General features: G+C 56.6%; 2 protein-coding genes across 3 annotated transcripts; one reads left to right on the top strand and one right to left on the bottom strand.

The window, feature by feature from the left end:
* Nucleotides 1-254: 254 nt before the first annotated feature.
* On the bottom strand, nucleotides 255-8,314 carry SCAMP5 (secretory carrier membrane protein 5). Its single transcript, XM_087744900.1, has 7 exons — nucleotides 8,175-8,314; nucleotides 6,315-6,390; nucleotides 5,868-5,996; nucleotides 3,638-3,794; nucleotides 2,843-2,944; nucleotides 2,493-2,610; nucleotides 255-2,373 (listed from the first exon to the last, which is right to left on the bottom strand). Exons 2-7 carry the CDS (start codon nucleotides 6,319-6,321, stop codon nucleotides 2,179-2,181), a joined length of 708 nt encoding a protein of 235 aa, XP_087601026.1. The 5' UTR covers nucleotides 6,322-6,390; nucleotides 8,175-8,314; the 3' UTR covers nucleotides 255-2,178.
* Nucleotides 8,315-14,825: 6,511 nt separating this feature from the next.
* On the top strand, nucleotides 14,826-17,062 carry RPP25 (ribonuclease P/MRP subunit p25). Of its 2 annotated transcripts, XM_087744161.1 has the most exons (2): nucleotides 14,826-15,989; nucleotides 16,428-17,062. In XM_087744161.1, the coding sequence occupies exons 1-2, from the start codon at nucleotides 15,408-15,410 to the stop codon at nucleotides 16,428-16,430; spliced, it is 585 nt and encodes a 194-aa protein (XP_087600287.1). In that variant the 5' UTR covers nucleotides 14,826-15,407; the 3' UTR covers nucleotides 16,431-17,062. The 2 variants fall into 2 exon arrangements, with proteins under 2 accessions (XP_087600287.1, XP_009468019.2); XM_009469744.2 differs by having other exon boundaries at nucleotides 14,826-17,062.
* Nucleotides 17,063-18,067: the final 1,005 nt, after the last annotated feature.

Below are 18,067 nucleotides of genomic sequence, written 5' to 3'. Positions count from 1 at the left end.
AGCCCAGAGCTGCCTCCTCACCCAGCATCGGCTCTCCCACCCTGCGGATCTGCGGGTTTCACAACCAAGGCAGCCCCCACCTAAAGCAGTCGCAGATTAAAAATAAGCGCGGTGAGAGCGGGGGTATGGTAACCTGCTCGGCTTCTGCTGGCAGGGCAGGAAGGCTGGCGCCAGGGGGGCACCTTTCAGTGGTCAACACTCGCACGTTCAGGAGACACACCGGAGAGGAGGGTTAGATGCTGAAGCAATGTCTGTTAGTTATAGCTTGTTACAGTTATTATTTATGCATCGATTGTAAATGCAAAAGGTGAAGTCACTTAATCCATCATTTGTCAGACATGGATGACAGAGCACGTGATTTGGCATAGTAAGTTTTAGGCTAGCTATAAATGAATTGCACAATATTTAAACCTGATTAAGTACATAATAGGCTCATCAAAGGATTACTTTTCTCCTTACATTTTATACATATATATATATACACGCACACACAGACAGGCATTTTATCATTAGCTGCATTTTAGTCTTGTCAAGAGACAACTGCCTACTGCAGAATGACTGAAGTGATACCCTTAAAAAGGAAACTATTCTTGGTGTACTTTGCTGGAAAAGAGAAGTTCCTCTTCGGGGTGATTCTCGTGGGTAGGAGTCACAGACAAGCATCACCGGACAGCTAGAGGGGACGGGGAGTGAGGGGCTGGGGACCCGCACAGCTCTGGCTAGCTGCGGGCACGAGCGGTGGCACGCTGAGCTCATTGCCTGCAGCAGGCAGGAGATCTTTGAGCCAAGGAGCCAGATCGGATTCTGTTTGGGCTGCTTTTCTAGGACTTAGAGAAAAATTTGGCTTATTTAAAGTGCATTTAGAGTCTGAAAAGTATCTCTGAGAAGGAGCTTTCCCTACCTACTCCTGCCCTGCAGCATCCATCAGCTCCCATTTACAAGCTGATCTTTTCCAGGGTCTGCCAGTCACCTTCCCCAGCTGCCACAGCCCCAGAGGTGTTAGTCTGAGCTCAGCTGCCTCCCACTAAGGTGCAAGATCATTATTTAAAACCCGACCTTCCCTAACTTCCCACCAGCCTGGAGGTTTCCTAAAGAGCCTTAAATTAGTGCAGGCCTCAAAAGCTAATGGGGACAAATCTTGGCCTCACCATTTACATGGTCAGTGAGACTGGTTGTATGTGCTTGCATACAGGGTGGCAAGATTTGACCCAGAGCCTTACCCAAGAATAGGTCCTCTGAGAAACGCTCTGCCAATTTTGTAGCCGCTTTTCAAAACAGAAGCCTTTAAAAAACAGACTCAGGATGCAGAATCTGGAACGGGACGGTTGTATCCCACAGGGAAAACCTGTCCTCGCTCCCCAACACACACACACGCACACACACAGTGCACCGGGGCTCCTGCCCACAGTCACGCACAAATACTGGTCTTCCACGTCAAAGTGTGAACTACTCATTTACAACACCACACACTGAGAGAAGTTGTAGATCCTGAGCCAGGGTGATTAGGAATCTCTTGGCTTCCAGCATATCAACAGCAGGATTTAGGGTTTTTTTTTCTTTTCCTCCTTTTTTTTTTTTTTTTAAATGCTAAATCAGCCAGCCACCTGCTAGTTAAAAAACAAAAGAAAAGGGAGAATTCCCGGGATTGCTTGCCCTTGCTGAGACAGTGGCAAGTGGCTGGACACTACCAACTGAAAGAGAAAACAACTCATACACATCAGAAACCTGTGGTTCGGCGCTTATTCCCAGAGGGGAGATGGGTGCTGGTTGCTATTTTTATCTTTCTTTTTGGGGGAGGGGAGTGGGGAGTGGCTTTTGGCTGATGTAGTTCTAACGTACACCTATCACTACAGTAATTAAAAAACCACGACCATACACTATTTCACAGGGAAAAAGAAGACACGTGAACATACACTTACTACCACGCACAACAAGAGCCCTGCAGGTCAACTCACAGCCTCTTCAAAATGAAAAATAAAAGAGAAAAGAAGAGCTCAAGACAATAACGGGGGAGGGGGGGAGAAAAAAAAATCCAAAACAATCTCATTACAAAGAATGGGAAAAGAAGAACCGTTATGGTACACTCCGACTTTCCGAAATAGCTGCAGAAACTCGGCTCAGCCGTCCTCCTCCTCCCTTCTCCCCCAGATCTCTCGCCTGAGGACAGAGTCCTGCTGCTCACATCTCGTTGGAGTAGGTGTAGTTCGGGGTGGCCGAGTACTGCGTCTCGTGCTGCATCATGGCCCCCTGCGCCGCCCCCATCGCCGCGCTCTGTGCTGCCTGCTGGACGTGGGGGTTCTTCCACGCCCCCGTGGTCCACTCCTCCTGGGCTTTGCTGAAGCTCCCCCCGCTCCCCCGGTAAAACTTATGTACCTGTAGAAGGTTGGAAAGAGAAAATCCAGAGGTGTTGAGCGACTGCAGCTCGCGCTGACCCTCCAGGGTAGCGGCAAGGGCTCCCCGAAGCAGCGCGGCACCCCCCTCTCCTGCCGTACCATAGTGAGAGCAATGAAGGAGAAGACTGCCATCCCTGTGAACAGGACGGTGGGGATCAGCATCACCACAGCCGACCCCACGTTGGTCCCAAAGAAGGAAATCGCTGCAATCCAGCCACTGCAAAGAGATGAAAACAACTGGTCCGTTCAGCAGCCTGGGGCTTTCCCGGCTGGCTCTGCACACCGCAGCCTGCCAGCATCCCTCCCCTACAACCCTCCCAGCTCCTCAAACTGTCTTCCCCAAGAAGAGAAGCTACTGAAGCACCCAGGATGTTAAAACACCGAGAGGCCACAGCACCAGCTCCACAGTGACTGTCCTTGCACCCAACACAGAGCAGCGTCTTCCTTACCAGACGCCCCAGCCAGGGATTCCCACTGCCTGGATAATGCTGATCACCAGCTGGGCCATGAAGGTGAAGAAGAAGGCCATGAAGCTGAAGGAACTGTCTGTCCTGCAAGAGAAGGCTTGGTCACTCCCTACACCTCCATCCCTACTGCATTGCAAGGGAAAGGAGATGCTCAGACCCTTTCGGGGCAGAAGCGGCTGTGGTGTAGCAAGAGGGTGGTAGGAAGTGGAGCTGCCTGCAGACAGCAGGCACCGGAGCAAAATTATAGGCAAGGGAGACACTGCGAGAGGCTGAAGATGGTGAAGGGGCACCTGCGCATCAGGCAAGAGGGATCCATGTTCAGATACGGCTCTCTGCCATCAGACTCAACCTTCCCGCACGGGGAAGAAACACACCCCCAGTTTTCTAGATTTGGGGATACTGCACTGGGGATTGACCTCGGCAGCACAGATAATCAACATAAGCACCTCGAGGACTCATGGAAAAATATAAAAGAAGCCTCAAGGATGGGTGGGAGGGGAGGGAAAGTTGGCACCCCAACTGCAGCCTCACCACTCCCCCTGACTCTGCGCAGAGGCACACATAAGGTGTCTTTATATTGCATGGTTGGGGTTTTGACCCTTGGGAAATCCCAAACACCCCTGCTTTGAAGGTTAGAAAGTAAAGCTAAAGGGCTGGACAGAAAGAGCAGAAATTCCCCCAAATATTCAGGCAATGCCCCAAGCTAAGCGCTAATGGCTTAGGAAGGAAAACAAAAAAAAATACCATGAGAAGCCGGGCTTAGGTGTGACCACTTACTTGAAAGCTTTGTAAATAGGTCTAAACCAGCAGACATAGGAGCAGGGCGTAAAGAGAATGAGCCAGAGAATTGCCAGTCCAAAATTAACAGCTCCACCGCCTCCAATCAGCCATGCGAGGCAGCCAACGAGATTCACCGCCAAGGTGATGCTGTTCACTGCAAACACACACACACACACACACACAGAGGGAGCACAGTAGCGTGTACGCAAGGACATTGGTGCAATATGAGAGACCCCGACCCCAGGGATGCCCATGTGGGGCTGACCTCCAGCAGGTTTGGCCAGCAATGTGTTACTCTAGCTGGATTTCCCTTAACTTAAATTAAGCTGGTTGAGTTGGGGGAGCATCCCCAGGCTGGCTCAGCCAAAGGGAGTCTAACCTCAGCTGAGGAGCAGGAGGGGGAAAAAAAAAAAAAATCGCTTGGCGTTGTAATGTCTTAAGCAGGTCCAGGGCTCGTGGGGCTCTGAGAACAGGGATGAGCTGTATCCTCCCGCTGCCAGCGAGCCTGGGCATGTTTCCACCAACAGAAGGAAACTGGAAGAATCGCAATGAAGCTCTTCCACTTGCCTCCAGCTATGGTTTCATTGAAGGAACTTGTGCAAGAGTTCCCTGAGCTAACACACCCTGAGCTGAGAGCTGAAGTCCTGAACTCCTGGCCCCTGCCTCGCCAGTTCAGGGGGGTGGCATGTTTGCTTCTCCCACCCCTGCTCGGGGTTAAGCGATACAAGGGCTATTACTATGAAGCCCAGCTTAGCAGACACAGGACAAAGCAGAGAAGGCTCATCTGCATTCTGACGCCTCCAATTTTTGAGAATGATTCATTATTCCGACGAGAATTAAAACCCTCCTACTGCCGCCCGCAAGAGAGCTGCAGCTGGCAAGAAAGGGAGCTCAGTTGGCCGGTCTGACCAGGCGCTCGCTGCTCCCTAAAGCCCCCAAGGACACGGAGGGGGCCTTCCAGCCTCTCTGCGCTTGCGTCTAGCTGGGTGTTTGTGGGGGAGTTGGGAAGAAAATGATCCAGAGAGGAGCTCCAGAGACAGAAACCAACAGACAGGCAACTGGCTCAGAGAGCTGGTGCTTGTGCTGTGCGAGAAGCTGGAGCAAGAACTGAGCTCTATTAAATTAAGCAGAGCAAGAACAGCCAGATTGACATGGAGAGCGGATTTAACACCCCCAAAACAGCTTCTCCAGGGAAGCACAACTTCTTTTTCCTCCCCCTTTATAGAAAAGCTATGCTAACCCTCCTGACGTGATGGGGGAAGTTACCCTAGGGTCACCTTCCTGATGGGACGTGGTCCCCAAAAGCCAGAGCGAGGCACCGCCCCAGGGGTGCCAGCCTGGCACCGTGCTGAAAGCAGAAACACCCGACCTCTCCAGTGCCAGCTCAGCTCGTAACCTGCCTCCAAAGCACAAGGCACTCCCTGGGCACTGATGCTTCCAAAGTTCAGGGAAAACACCTGATTAAGGAACTAAGTTCTTCTAAAAAGAAATAAAACGATGGTGCCAGCTTGCCCTGAGCTGCACACATATGTTTCCACATATGTCAGAGTGCGATCTGTCCCTTCGGCTCTTCTCCCCGCCCAGGGTTGGTACGGCAGAGATTGGGGCTAGTTTTAGGAGTTGAAGACGGTGACAGCTCTGTTAGCACAGCACGGCACACAGAGGCATGCAAGAGGAACAGGCAAGACCTGGCTTTGGGGGAAGCCCCGGGCTCCACTGTTTTGGGGAGCAGGCACGCTGGCCCTCCAGTCCAAGTGGCATCTCAGCCTCGGGCCGCTGCCAAAGGGCTCACGAGGAGCTTGGGGTGGCAAAGAAAGCCCTTCCCCAGCCCGGCTGCCAAAGAAACCCAGCAGAGTCTTGGCAGCTCTCCAGCAGGGCGAGGGCAGCAGCCAAGTGAGACGAAGAGGGAAGTAAATGCTTCGGCAGGAGGACGCATGGGTGCTGAGCCATCTCCTCCTCACAGCGGGCTCCAGCAGGACGTGAAGGTCACCACTGATGGCCCTCGGACACCAAGCCAGCTCCACACCTCCATCCTGGAGGCTGGAAGGGCTGCAGCCCCCATCCCATCCCATCCCCAATGGGTTTTAACAGGAGACACCAAGGCCTGGAGGGGCAGAAGGACTTCCCCTGATCTTGCTCTGCTCTTTCAACTGGTGCCTTCCAGAGGAGCAGCCTTTGGAGAGGCAAACGCAAACCCACCCGAGCCCTTCCCTGCCCAGCGACTCACGCATCCAGAGGTAGTAAAGCCGCTTGGCCATGGTACGGTGTTGCGGCGGGATCTCCGCATCGAAGTCCTGGTAGAAACATGGCTTCAAGGGGATGAACTTTGGCAGGGGAGGGAAGTTGTTCACTTTTTCTGCAATAAAAAGTTTCACCAGCATTGGGCACTGCATGGAGCTGAATGTAAATCAAGAGTCTTCCTAATTAGTCTCGTTCACCCCAAGAATTGATGAGCTTCACGCAGGAATTAAGGATATCTAAGGATTTCCCCTCATAACCACCAACAACCCACCCACAAGCATCAAGACAAATTTAGCCTTAGCTGGCCACGTGGATCCCGCAAGCGTGGACACCTGCAACCCCACCGGGGACTAACAAGGTGACATTATGGCCAGTAAAGCCCCAGATGGGCTTCAGAGGCGAGGGGCAGCCCCACCAGAGACCCTCCCCGTACCTGCCATGCCGGCACACACTCAGCCTCTCCGTTCCACAGGAAAAGTAGGGAAAAAAACGCAAGAGCTTTACCAAAGCTGGAGGAAAACAAGAGAAAAAGTGAAGTGGTCAGGTACCTCCCCAAAGAGCCTTCACCTTCCCACTGCTCCAAAATAGCTCAAGGACAGCACCATAACAGGGCAGTTTGCTTTATTTATGCAGACACTTTCCTCTACAATATTCACATGTCCAGGGCTGCCGCCAGCACCTGGCTGGCAGCAGAATAAATCCTGGCTCCTACGGCCCGAGGCTTACGCACCAGTTAAGGCAGAAGATTAAGAGAAGATCCCGCGATGTGGGGCAGGGCGCAGGCTTAACCTCCCGCTCCCAACTGACCTACATCCAGCCCCAGGAGAGGGCTGGACTAGATGGGAGGGATGTAGCCCCACCACGGGCAGCTGTGGCCAGTTTGTAATCCTCAAGTTCATTACCTGGCCCAAAAGCTTTTTTTTTTTTTTTAATTTATTTTATTTTTCTTTTTGCAAAGAGTTCCAGCACAGGGAACTACCTGGCTGCCTCCTGACGGCATCATAGCTCCCATCTCTGCAAGCCCAAGCCAGAAACCAGGCCGAAAGGGAGCAGGGAAATCAGCTGAAAATATCAGCTGGAAAAAAAAAAAAAAAATCAGTGGTGATTGTCACTAATGAGTCACTTGAGTGCTGGCTTAATGGTTACTCATGTCATTTCGCACCTTGTGTGTTATCTTGCAGGTGGGAGAGGGGTGAGCTCAGCATCCCAGGATGGTCTCAGACCATGCCATGCTCAGCCCTGTCCCAGCAGTGAAAATTAAGCAAAATTAAAGCAAAAATGAAGAGCTGAGGTTTTAAATATAAATGTGAAGACGGCCACTCTGCGTATCCCCACCCGCCTGCACGGCTCTGCCGGATGCTGCCTGCAGGTTTTGCCCTCTCCCAGGCTATCTCAGGCAGAGGAATGGCAGCAGCAAACACATTTCTCATGACAGGGGGTCCCAGCGCTCAGCGCTTTGGGCTCCCCGGAGGATCTGGGGGTCTCTGCCAGGGCAGCCCCCCGCCCCTCCAACCATCACCCAACACCAAAGGCACTGGCCAGGCAAAGCAAACCCCCACGGCTCGCCGGCGTGCCGTCTCCCGACATCCGTCGGCCCACGGATGACTCCATCTCCCCGGCGCTATAAATACGAGCTGCCTGCCTGCGCGGCTGACGTCTCCCCAGGCGGCGGCCGGGCGACGCGGCCCCCACGCACGTGTGCCGGGAGCGGGGACAGGCGGCCGGGCGCGCCCCCCAGCCCGACACCTGCCCTGCTGCTGCCAGAGCTTTTGCAAAAACCAGGGGCTTTTGCAAAACTGGGGGAGGGCTGCAAATTGGGGGGGGGGGGGGGGATTTTACAAAATTCGGGGGGGATTTGCAATGCACCACATGGGTGATAACACCGAGGAGACGCCCCAACGTCCCCTCCGGGTGCCAGGGGTGCCAGCCCCGCGGTGCGATGCTCGGGGAGGGCAAGCAGGGCTCGGCCCCGGCGGGGATTGCTGCCCGTGGGTTGCCACGGGCGAAGGGCCGCCTACCCCACGCACCCCCCGCGCCGTGGCCGGGCGCTGGCCTGCCAGCAGCGGCCTGCCCAGGGGAGGATAGCGGCCTGCCCCACGCTCGGGCCCCGGCAGGGGACTGCACCCACGCGGGTGCGGGCGGCCCCGTGGGCGCCTCCACGCCACGCACCCCCCCCCCCACAGTGGGGTGCAGGGGTGGGGGGTCGGTGCAGAGGGCAGACTCCGCTCTCGGGGGGAGCATCCGACCGCTCCCCCCCGACGCGGCCCTCCCTCCCCACGGCCCCGGGACTCACCGACGTGGCGTGACCCGGCGTGGCGTGGCGTGGCGTGGCGTGACCCGACCCGTCCCGTCCCGTCCCGTCCCGCGGCGGGTGGCGGCGGCCGCCCGCCCGCCTGGCGCTGCTCCTGCCGCAGCGGCCGCGTTCTCGCGAGACTGCGGCGCCGCCGCCGGCCCGGCTATGGGCAGTCCCGAGATCTCGCGAGAGCAGCCGCCGCCGCTGTCCAGGGTCCTGCTGCCGCCGGCGGGGAGGGGCGGGGCCCCATGGGGGCGGGGCTCTATGGGGTCCCTACCTGGGGCAGGGCAGGCCCTCCACTGGGCACGGTGGGTAGGAGGAGACCCCCCGTGGGGCAGGGGCTCCGGGGGACAGACCCTGGCAGGGCAGGCAGGCTGCCCGTACCCAGGAGGCTTCAGGGCAGCCTGCAGGTCCTGCCGGCAGGACCAAATTTTGGGGACCCCATGTCCACACCCTGCTGCGCTTCAGGCCGGGATCCCACAGGGCCGGTGTCTGCCCACACTGCCCTCCTTGCAGCTCTGTGTCACAGCTGTCACACTATCCAGCATTTTGGGACTATTACTACTTTTTAAGCCACCTCATCTGTCCTTTAACCACGCACAAGGGAGCTGCAGCAGCGGGTGACACACCCACACGCAGCTCACACGTGTGCACGCGTGCCCCAGGGCTCTGTAGCACGCACCCCGCCAAACAGACAGGAGCCAGGCTCGCAGGGTCCAGGCTGTTTGCCATCACCTGCAAGTGAGGTCAGGGAAGCTGGTATTTTAATGAGAAAACAGTCTAAGAAAACCCAGGCACTGCAGCAAGCGTGCTGGTGACACAACAGGAGTTATTTTTCCCTCTGGGTCACCACCAGTCCCACTCCCCGGGCTGCTGGAGGAGCTGCCGTGCTGCTATTTTTCCCCATCTCTCAGCTCAGCCACGCAGCTGCAGGGCTGCTTGCTGGGACACCAAAAACCCACATCACTTTTTCCAGGAGCAGGAAGCTTCCCGCTGTCACAGGCGGGTCTGAAGCCACCATCCCCATCAGCCTGCCTGGGTTCCCGCTGTGGTCTACCTCACACCCAGTGCTGCTCCATGCAGTAATTAATTAATGGCTTGCACAAATGGCAGAGGATACATTGATTGCTTTTGCCAGGGATGCCAAGGTTGGGAGGCAAAGGGCAGGGGAAAGGACTGGATTGACTCACAGGTGGGCTAGGACAGGGACAAAAAGCTCCTAAATAGGACATAAATTCCATATCAGCCTGAGGACTCCAGCAACATGAAGGGGACTCCATAGGCAGTGTCCCTTGTCCTCAGCAGCATCGCAAGGAGCCCTGTGCAGACCACTCGGACCTTCCACCTTGGTGCTTGTGAGCATGTCAGTGCAGTATCACAAAACTGGCTTTATTTGCATCGAAATCATCCTCCCTTCCCAGGGTCCAGCCTCAAGCATCAGCACACTACCATGCTTTATTGGCACAGAGGGTCAGTGAGGGCAACGTCCCACCATGGGAAGGCGTGAAGAGCAGGGCAGAGCAGCAGCTAAGTCTCTCTGTACACCAGCGAGCCCCAGTCGCCAAACACCCTTGGCGGATGAACAGCATCACTCTGTGGGGATGCTAGGAAGGAAACCTGGCAGAAACAGGGAAGACACCTATTTCACAGATGGTAAAATAGAAGGAAGCAGGAAAATAAGCATGCCACAGATGACCCCATATCTGAGTGCCCAGCTGTCCACTCCAAGCACCTTCTGGGTCTCGGACCCTGAGCAGATCCTTGCAGAGAGCAGGACCACCATGCATCCAGCTCCATCTCCTGCAGAACAGCAGGGGAGCAAGGGGCAGGAACACAAACAGCAAGGGGAGAAGGGGACGTGGTTGTGGATCCCCACTCTCGCCAAGCGCCGCTGCTCACCCACGTGTGAGCCCTCACGGGGGTGCTCTGAGACCTGGAGTGCTGTGCTGGCTCTGCCTGCGCTGGCTCTGCCTGCACTGCCCTGCCTGCAGGCAGCCGTGCACCCTGCAGGCACTGAGCACCCCGGCCACAAACCCCAGCCCCGCTCCTGGGGAAGGATTTCTCAGCAGACTCAACTCAGTTCCAGTTTTACCGTCCTTATTTCTTGTCTCTTAAGCTTTCTCTGATTTGGATTTGCTCCCTACCTGCTTCATTGCCTGCCTCAGGTTCCCCAGCACCCTCCCATCTCATTGAGGCTTTGGGGATGGCCAACTGCAGAGCTGTTCCTTGCCCTCAGCACCACCATATTTCCATCTGCCTGCAGGCTTTACAGGAAGAGATATTCAGAAATCAAATGGATGTGTGCTCCCCTTGATCATGGGGGGATTATAGAATCACTTAGGTTAGAAAAGACCTTTAAGATCATCAAGTCCAACCATCAACCCAGCACTGCCAAGTCCACCACTAAACCATGTCCTCAAACACCACATCTACCCATCTTTTAAATACCTCCAGGGATGAGGATTCAACCACTTCCCTGGGCAGCCTGTTCCAATGTCTGACTACCCTTTCAGTGAAGAAATTTTTCCTAATATCCAACCTAAACCTGCCCTGGAACAGCTTGAGGCCATTTCTTCTCGTCCTATCACTTGTTACTTGGGAGCAGAGACCAACTCCCACCTTGCTACAACCTCCTTTCAGGTAGTTGTAGAAAGCAATCAGGTCTCCCCTGTGCCTCAGGCTGAACATCCCCAGCTCCCTCAGCCACTCCTCATAAGACTTGTGCTCCAGACCCTTCACCAGATTCATTGCCCTTCTTTAGACACACTCCAGCACCTCAATGTCCTTCTTGCAGTGAGGGGCCCAAAATGTCTGGGGAGCCAAGGGGATAACACAAGGCCAGGGTAAGAGCCTTGCTGCCCAGTGCCCAACCCACACTACCTGAGCAGGGCAGGCTGACGAGGATAGTCAGGTTCAACCAAGACTCTAGATCAGCCACCAAGTTCACAGCAAGCAGACAGATTCAAAGCCAAGCCATAAAGTCAATCTGCAGGTCAGGCCCAGGGTCAGTCCACAGGTTAGGGTCCAGAGCAGCAGGGACCAGGTATGAGAATGGTTGTAGCTAAACCAGAGACCAGCCACAACATAGCTTAAACTAGGACTAAATGCCCTGGACTGGGCTTAAATAGAGCTCCTGGGCCATGGGCAGGATGTGGCTGGGCAGTCCCAGGTGGGGCTGGTCAGGATCATTATGGTTTACTAATGCCCTCAGGGCACTTACAATGTTCCCTTGTGCATTGTGTTGCAGCTTTGCAAAGGGACTTGACCCATAAAAGGTTTTTTCCCCTTTTCTCTTACTGCCTGCTCGATCAAAATGAAGATTATCTTGAGCTCTGCTGTTTTCTGTTTATAGTAGGGACAAGTGGTTTCTCTTGCTGGCTCAGTCAGTGAAAAGCTGGTGCCACCCTAGGATGCTCCTAGGCCTCCTCTGGCATCTTGAGACAGCCCCTGCGCCCTGGGGAGACTGGGGTCGCATGCTCTGGGGGCTGGTCCCGGGAAGCAGCAGCTCCCAGACCCTGGTTAGGATTGGGGCAGGGGGTCCCTGCGGCTGCAGCATCCCTCTCTGGGGCTGCAATCAGCCCAGGCATCAGCCTGCTGCCGAGTGCAACGTGATGAGCGCCTGAGACCTGAGCCGGGCCGATGTGACGCAGAGATGGATGGTGGCGCCGAGACTTTCCTTGTATCGGATGCTTTGACTTTCCGACCCACTCCCATGCAGGGCCACCTTGGGTGAAAGAAAATATAGAGAGGGCAGGTGGCGGACAGGGGCTCGGATTACTGCTCCTCTCCAGCTGCCCTGCCCTCTGTTAGGAATATGTTTCTGGTTTGCTTTCCCCCCCCCCGCCCCCTCTTCTTTCCCAGGCTTGGCCGGGGCTGCTGTCAGCTCTGGCTCTGCATCGTCCCCTGCAGCCCTCTCCATCCCCACCACTGCCAGCCCTCCTCTCTCAGCTTCTCTGCCAAACAGCCCTTCCAAGTGGGGTTGGGGCCAGGCAAGAGGGTCCCGCAGGAATGGGGAACCCCCCTGGGATGGGACCCCCAGCCCTGTGGCACTGGGATGCGGGATGCTCAGAGAGAAACTGTAATGTGGAAAGGGAGGAAGAAACCAGTCCCTGGGTCCCAGTGTGACCAGATTGAATGCTCAGGGAGGACAGATAGATGATATGCAGGGTGTAATTGCTTTATTCCTATTTCTTCTCTCCATTCCTGCCTTATCAGTTGCCTCTTCTCCATTTTAAATGACTCTCCATCCTCTTTCCCAGTGGTTTTCTCCTAATCCCACCATGGCTGGGGCTGTCTGTGCCTTTGTCCCCCCATCCCCGCTCTCCTCCCTCTCCCACCCCGCTGTTCCCTGCGGCTGAGCTCATTTCAGCTATTCCTTCGCTTGGAATAACCGATCCACTCTGTTGTCCTCCAACAAATAAGCTGACAGGCTAATGAATGGCTTCAGATGGTAATTAGCAATGGAGTTGCTAATAATGAATTTCATTTACATTTTAAGCACTGCAGAGGAAAAGCAAGACCCCGTCATTAATGCCCCCCCACCGCAGCCTTTGCCTTGGGGGGGGCGCACCCTCTGCAGGCCTTTGAGGGATGCAGAAAGGCTTGGCCGCGATTGCACCTCAGCTGCCTCCATTTCGGAGGCTGCAATGAGCACTTTGTTAAGCTGCAATGAGAGGCAGGGGGGAGAAGCTGCTGCCGCTTCCATCATCTGATGAGTGGGGAAGGTGCCCCGACGCCACGAAAAATGAGCCACGAGAGGCAAGAGCTGGTCCTGGGCCAGGAAAGAAGGGCTGGATGATGCACCTAGCACCAGGGATTCATCTGGCTGCAGGTTTGGCACCGAGCAGCCCTGGCTTGCCTGGAGCCCCAGTACTGCTGGCCCTTGGTGGCCATGTAACCCTCCCGTGCTGCTGATGGCTGTTTGCACACCTGAATAATGACTCAGAGGGATTTCTCAGCTCCCTTGACCGCACATGCTCTGCAAATGCTTGCTAAAATCCTTCCTGATTATTTTCCTAGGGTTTTAGCATCTTTTGAAGGCAGCAATTTCCCCGAGAGCCTTAATCCATCCCTGCCGGCCCAAGGAAGAAGCCAAGCGCCTTCTGCAAGGATGCCATGAATAGTCATCAAGCAGAAAGGGGGAAAAACAACGTTGTTTTGTCTTGTATGAGCGAGGGATTCATGGTGGAAGCGCAGCAAATAGGCATGCTCACTACTGCAGAGTGCCAGGCAGGACTTGGGAGATGCTCAAAGCCTGCAGCCAGTGCTGGGGGTGAGCCTGGGACCGTCGTGCGCCCTGCCTCAGTTTCCCCCGCTGTACTAAAGGGGCCTCCTGGGGTGTTAGCTGGATCAGGAAAAGATGCTCTCCATTCCCTTGGGTTTTCCAGCACAGCAGGGCACTGCTCTTAGATGGAGCATCCCATCCCACATGGGTGAGACACCAGTGCTGTCCTCCCATCGCCTGCAGACCCCAGTCTGGCGGTCGGATCAGGGGGTGTCCCATACCTGCCCCCCATTTAGGGCAGCGGTACCCACAGAAAGCTGCTTTGGGGACCACAGGGATGCAGGAGTTTGCCCTGGCTGGGAGGGGATGGCTGCATCCCACTTTGCCACAGCCTTCACCTCTGCGGGCATCGGATCAATTGATTTATTTATGTATTTTTTCAAGCCCTGCTTGGAGTGAAAACAATCCAGGCGCCTCCAGAGGCCGATAAGATTTGACTGCAAGTCAATACTCAGCATGTCTTTCCACTGTGCAATGATCCCCCAGCCAGCAGGGTGGGAGGCTGGGGGTGCCGGGGGTGGGCAGGGGACAGGCAGGTGACAGGGGCAGGCAGAGGGCCAGGCTGGGGCAGGGACATGGCCTCTGCCTGGGGAAGGGATTGGGGGCAGAAAGGGGAGATCTTCTGGCCTGCAATAGGTATCTCCCAGGATGTTTTGCCAGTAAATACAATGGTGACCCCATGGTGGGCAGCTCCCTGCTGGAGGCATGGAGATGAGCAAGGGACAGGGTCTGGGAGAGCAGCAGGGAGAGGAAGGGATGGGGAAGACGGAGGAGGAGGGAGAGAAATCACCCGTGAAAACCAGCTCTGCCGTGACATCTGCTCCTCAGGGCTTTGGGGATGGAGAGGTTTTCCTGTGGGCAGAGCCAGGGCTGAGGCTGCGGGGTAGCGAGGGGAGCAGAGCCCCAGCATGCTTGGTGCATGTCCCAGCCCCACAACACAGGCACGGCCGCGATGCCATCTGCCAGGATTTCACCTGGCTGCGGGTCCCAGTAGCTTCTCTGATGGCTAATGAGGGTTGAGCTCAGGCTGCCAGCATTCCCAAAGTACCTCCTGCATCTCCGTGCCATCCCCGGGGGCAGCGTGGCTGGGACTCCTCATCCCTCTGGGGATGCTGCCGGGGAGAGGGTGCAGGGGAGGCAGGCAGGACGGGTGCCCGCACTCTGCTGACATTTGCAGTTAGCAGTTGGCGTCCTTGAGCGGAGCAAGCACCGAGAGAAGGGACCAGGTTCTCTTTAAGGGGGCAGGACTCCGGGAGCATCATGAAGGCAAGAGTGAGCTTCTCCCTCTACCTTCCACCTTCCTTCCCTTCCCTTCCCTTCCCTTCCCTTCCCTTCCCTTCCCTTCCCTTCCCTTCCCTTCCCTTCCCTTCCCTTCCCTTCCCTTCCCTTCCCTTCCCTTCCCGCTCCCGGCCGGGGACCTGGGCTCCCTGCCCTCCCCTTCGCCTTCCCCGGCTCTCAGTGCTGGGCAGGGATGAAGGCAGCAGCTGGGTGCTGGGATGGGAGGCTGAGCGAGGGGAGGAGGAGGAGGAGGGGAGGAAGGGGAGGGAGAGGGGGAGGATCTGCTAATTACACAGAACAGCTCTGGAGGCTGCTGAAGTCCAGAATGAAGCAAAGAGCAGCAGAAGCGAGTGCTGCAGTGGGAGCGGAGGAGCCCAAGCATCACCAAGAACCGAAGCCAGCCGTTGTCCCTGCTGGGAGCGACGGGGGGCACCCAGGGGATCCTGCAGCCCCGTCCCCCGCAGGGGACAGCCTCCGGCACAGCCACCGAGCCTGCTGCCGGCTCCTCCGCAGCCAGCCCCGGGCGAGGAGAGGGGAAGGGGCTGGTGGTCCCGGGGACGCAGGGTTAAACTCAGCCCTCCTGCGGGCTGGGCTGGAGGGCAGTGGAGTCAGCCCTGCCATGGTCCCGGGGGGCTAGGAGCCCAAGGAGATCCATCGGGAAGGGGTGAAGGATGGCTGCTGAAGGAGGGGGAGCCAAGCCCGTCACCCAGTCTAGGATGGAGAACTTCCGAAAGGTGAGGACCTCGGAGGAGGAGAGCCCCTTGCCCTTCCCTGACCTGCCCCCAGACGTGGTGGAGATGAAAGTGAAGGAGGGCAGCAAGATCAGGAACCTGATGAACTTCGCCATGGCCCAGATGGAGCTGAAGGGCAGCCGGCAGATCGTCTTCAGCGGTTGCGGCAAGGCAGTCACCAAGACCATCACCTGCGTGGAGATCATGAAGCGGAAGCTGGGAGGTCTGCACCAGGTCACCAAGGTGCGCTATAAAACCTTGCTGGAGGTCTGGGAGAACCAGGACCCGCTGCCCGGTGGCCCAGCGCAGAATCTGACCGTCCACAAGAATGTCCCCTCCATCTGCATCCTCCTCTCCCGAGACCCCCTGGATCCCAACCAGACGGGCTACCAGCCCCCGGAGCCCTGCCACGGGCTGGGGACGCAGCTCGGCGAGGCAGAAGACACGTCCAGCTCCTCTACCAAGGGGCTGAAGCGGCCCCTGCCACCTCCCCACGAGGAGCTGCTGACCAAGAAGTTACAGGTACAGGTACCCGACAGCCCGAGGGGCTCAGGGTCCACGGACCGCCAGCTGGACCACCACCACTGACCCCACCACCTCCCCCCCCGCCGACCAGCTGTATGCTGGGTATATAGGCAGGGATACGCTCTCTATATAGGCAGGAGATTGTATGCTGGAGAAACTCCAGGGGGTTTAGCCGCTTTGCTGTGGATAAAGGCAGTGCCGTGCTTGCCCAGGGTCACCGGTGTGCTGCAGGCTCCCCCTGACACACTGCCGCGGCTCCAGGTGACCCCCGTGCATGGGGGCTTGCTGCTGGGGGGTACCATGTCTCCAGATTTGGGGTGAGGGATAAAGGGTTATGTCCTGAAGCGGGGGGGGACACACAACGTGTTGGGGGGAGCTGCTGACCCTGCATTCGGCCACCCAGAGGCAATGCCACCACCAGCCACATTTCTGCAGTGACTCCCACGGAGCCAGAGCATCCGTTGCCTTTTGCCGAGGGGTGTCCGGACCAGGGAAGGCGGCTGCACATCATCGCTCCCCATTGCGATGTCTCAGCCATCAGGAGAGACGGTTTTGCCCCAAGCCCGTTGAAGTAATACCTTCATTATCAAACCGCTGCAATTACGCCCAGCGAGGAGCTGTCAGGTTTATTAATGCCGGGCTCAGCGCCCCACAGCGCCGTGATTCATCCCGAATAAAACACACAAACAAGCAGACGGGTTGCTCCATCCCCATGCCCATGGAGCCGGGCGCTGCGCTGCCTGCCTGCGGGACAGCAGAAGAAAATAAAACAACCCTTCTTCTTCTTCCCGCATCAGATATTCAGGTCTTTGCTCTCCCAGAGGTGTTTGTAGGGTCTGGAGCTGGAGTGAAGCCCCGATGTCGGGAGCCGGGGGCAGTGGGTGGGTTGTCGTCGTGGCTGGGTGCGGTGTCTGGTGCAGGATGGGGAGGTTTCGGGGTCGTGGGCTTGGCTGCAGGGCCCTTGCCGCGGGCTGGCTCCCTGGGAAAGCCCTTCGGAACAAAATCCTTGCTTCTTTCAGGGGGTACAAGAGCACAAATGGAAAATAAAAGCTCTTTAGAAATAGTTGAAATATGTCTATGGGAAAATGAGGGAATCGTCTTGGCTGCCGACCACGGCACAGTGAGGGTGGGACTGTTGCTGCCGCTGAGCCAGGACAAGGGGATCCTGGCCAAACCCTGTCCCAAGGGATTGGGACCAGTTTCTCCTACGTGTCCTGGCAGCAGCCTGGCCCCCACCGGCACAGCAGAGCCTGGCAAAGCCCCCGTGCCAGCCCCCCCGGCCGGCACAGCGGGGACTGGGGCAATGCGGGGAGGGCAGGGGACGCGTTATGGGAGCCAAGCAAGCCCCAATCCACCTGGTTCCCCTTGCCCCAGCCCAGGCGGCCCCCGGGGGCACTGCGGGATGAATTAAATCACTATTAATGAGCGTACCCTTCCTGAAAGCCATCCAGGAGGGATGCTCTGGCTGAAGCTGCTTTATCTCCCTGCCTTGCTCCCGCTCTCCGGGGATGGCAAGCATCCCTGCTTTTGTCAAGGGCTTGCTTGGCAAGCGTTTTGCTTGGCTGGGAGCGGGAATGAAAGGAGATGAGGCGAGCGAGGAGGAGGAGGAAGCAGGGGGCTGTTTTGTTTGGGGATGACCTTGTTATCTCCCGCAGCAGGCAGCTGCTCCTCCAGGCCCGAGGCTTGTGCTTATCTGCCCTGCCACAGATTGATTCACTTCACTTATCTGCCACCATGTAGTTGAATATTAATTTCCAATTGTTTTTTTTTTTTTATGATTATTTTTTGTGAGTTTGGGGCTGGGAAAGCTTTGGGCTCCGTCCCACCCAGCGACCACTCTTGCCAGCCTCCTCTCTCCAGGGCAGACACCATTCACGTTCAACCCTCTGCCCCGCAGATGAGGGGAGCACCGGCTATGGGCTCCTTCCCGAAATGTACTAAAAATCACGCTAATAAATAAAACCCCGTGTAAACGGTCTGATCGGTGCCTAAAGACTGTCACAGCCATGCAGCTGAGAACTAACAGCCCTTCACCTCCCTGCCCCTGCCCCGCTGTTGCCATCTCACATTGCTCC

The sequence above is a fragment of the Nipponia nippon genome, unplaced genomic scaffold, assembly GCF_047370975.1.
Source record: "Nipponia nippon isolate SJK-2023a ecotype South Korea unplaced genomic scaffold, ASM4737097v1 scaffold_9, whole genome shotgun sequence".
NCBI classification, from domain to species: Eukaryota; Metazoa; Chordata; class Aves; order Pelecaniformes; family Threskiornithidae; genus Nipponia; species Nipponia nippon.
Note: the sequence above shows the minus strand (reverse complement) of the source record. Positions and strands in the feature narration are given on the sequence as shown.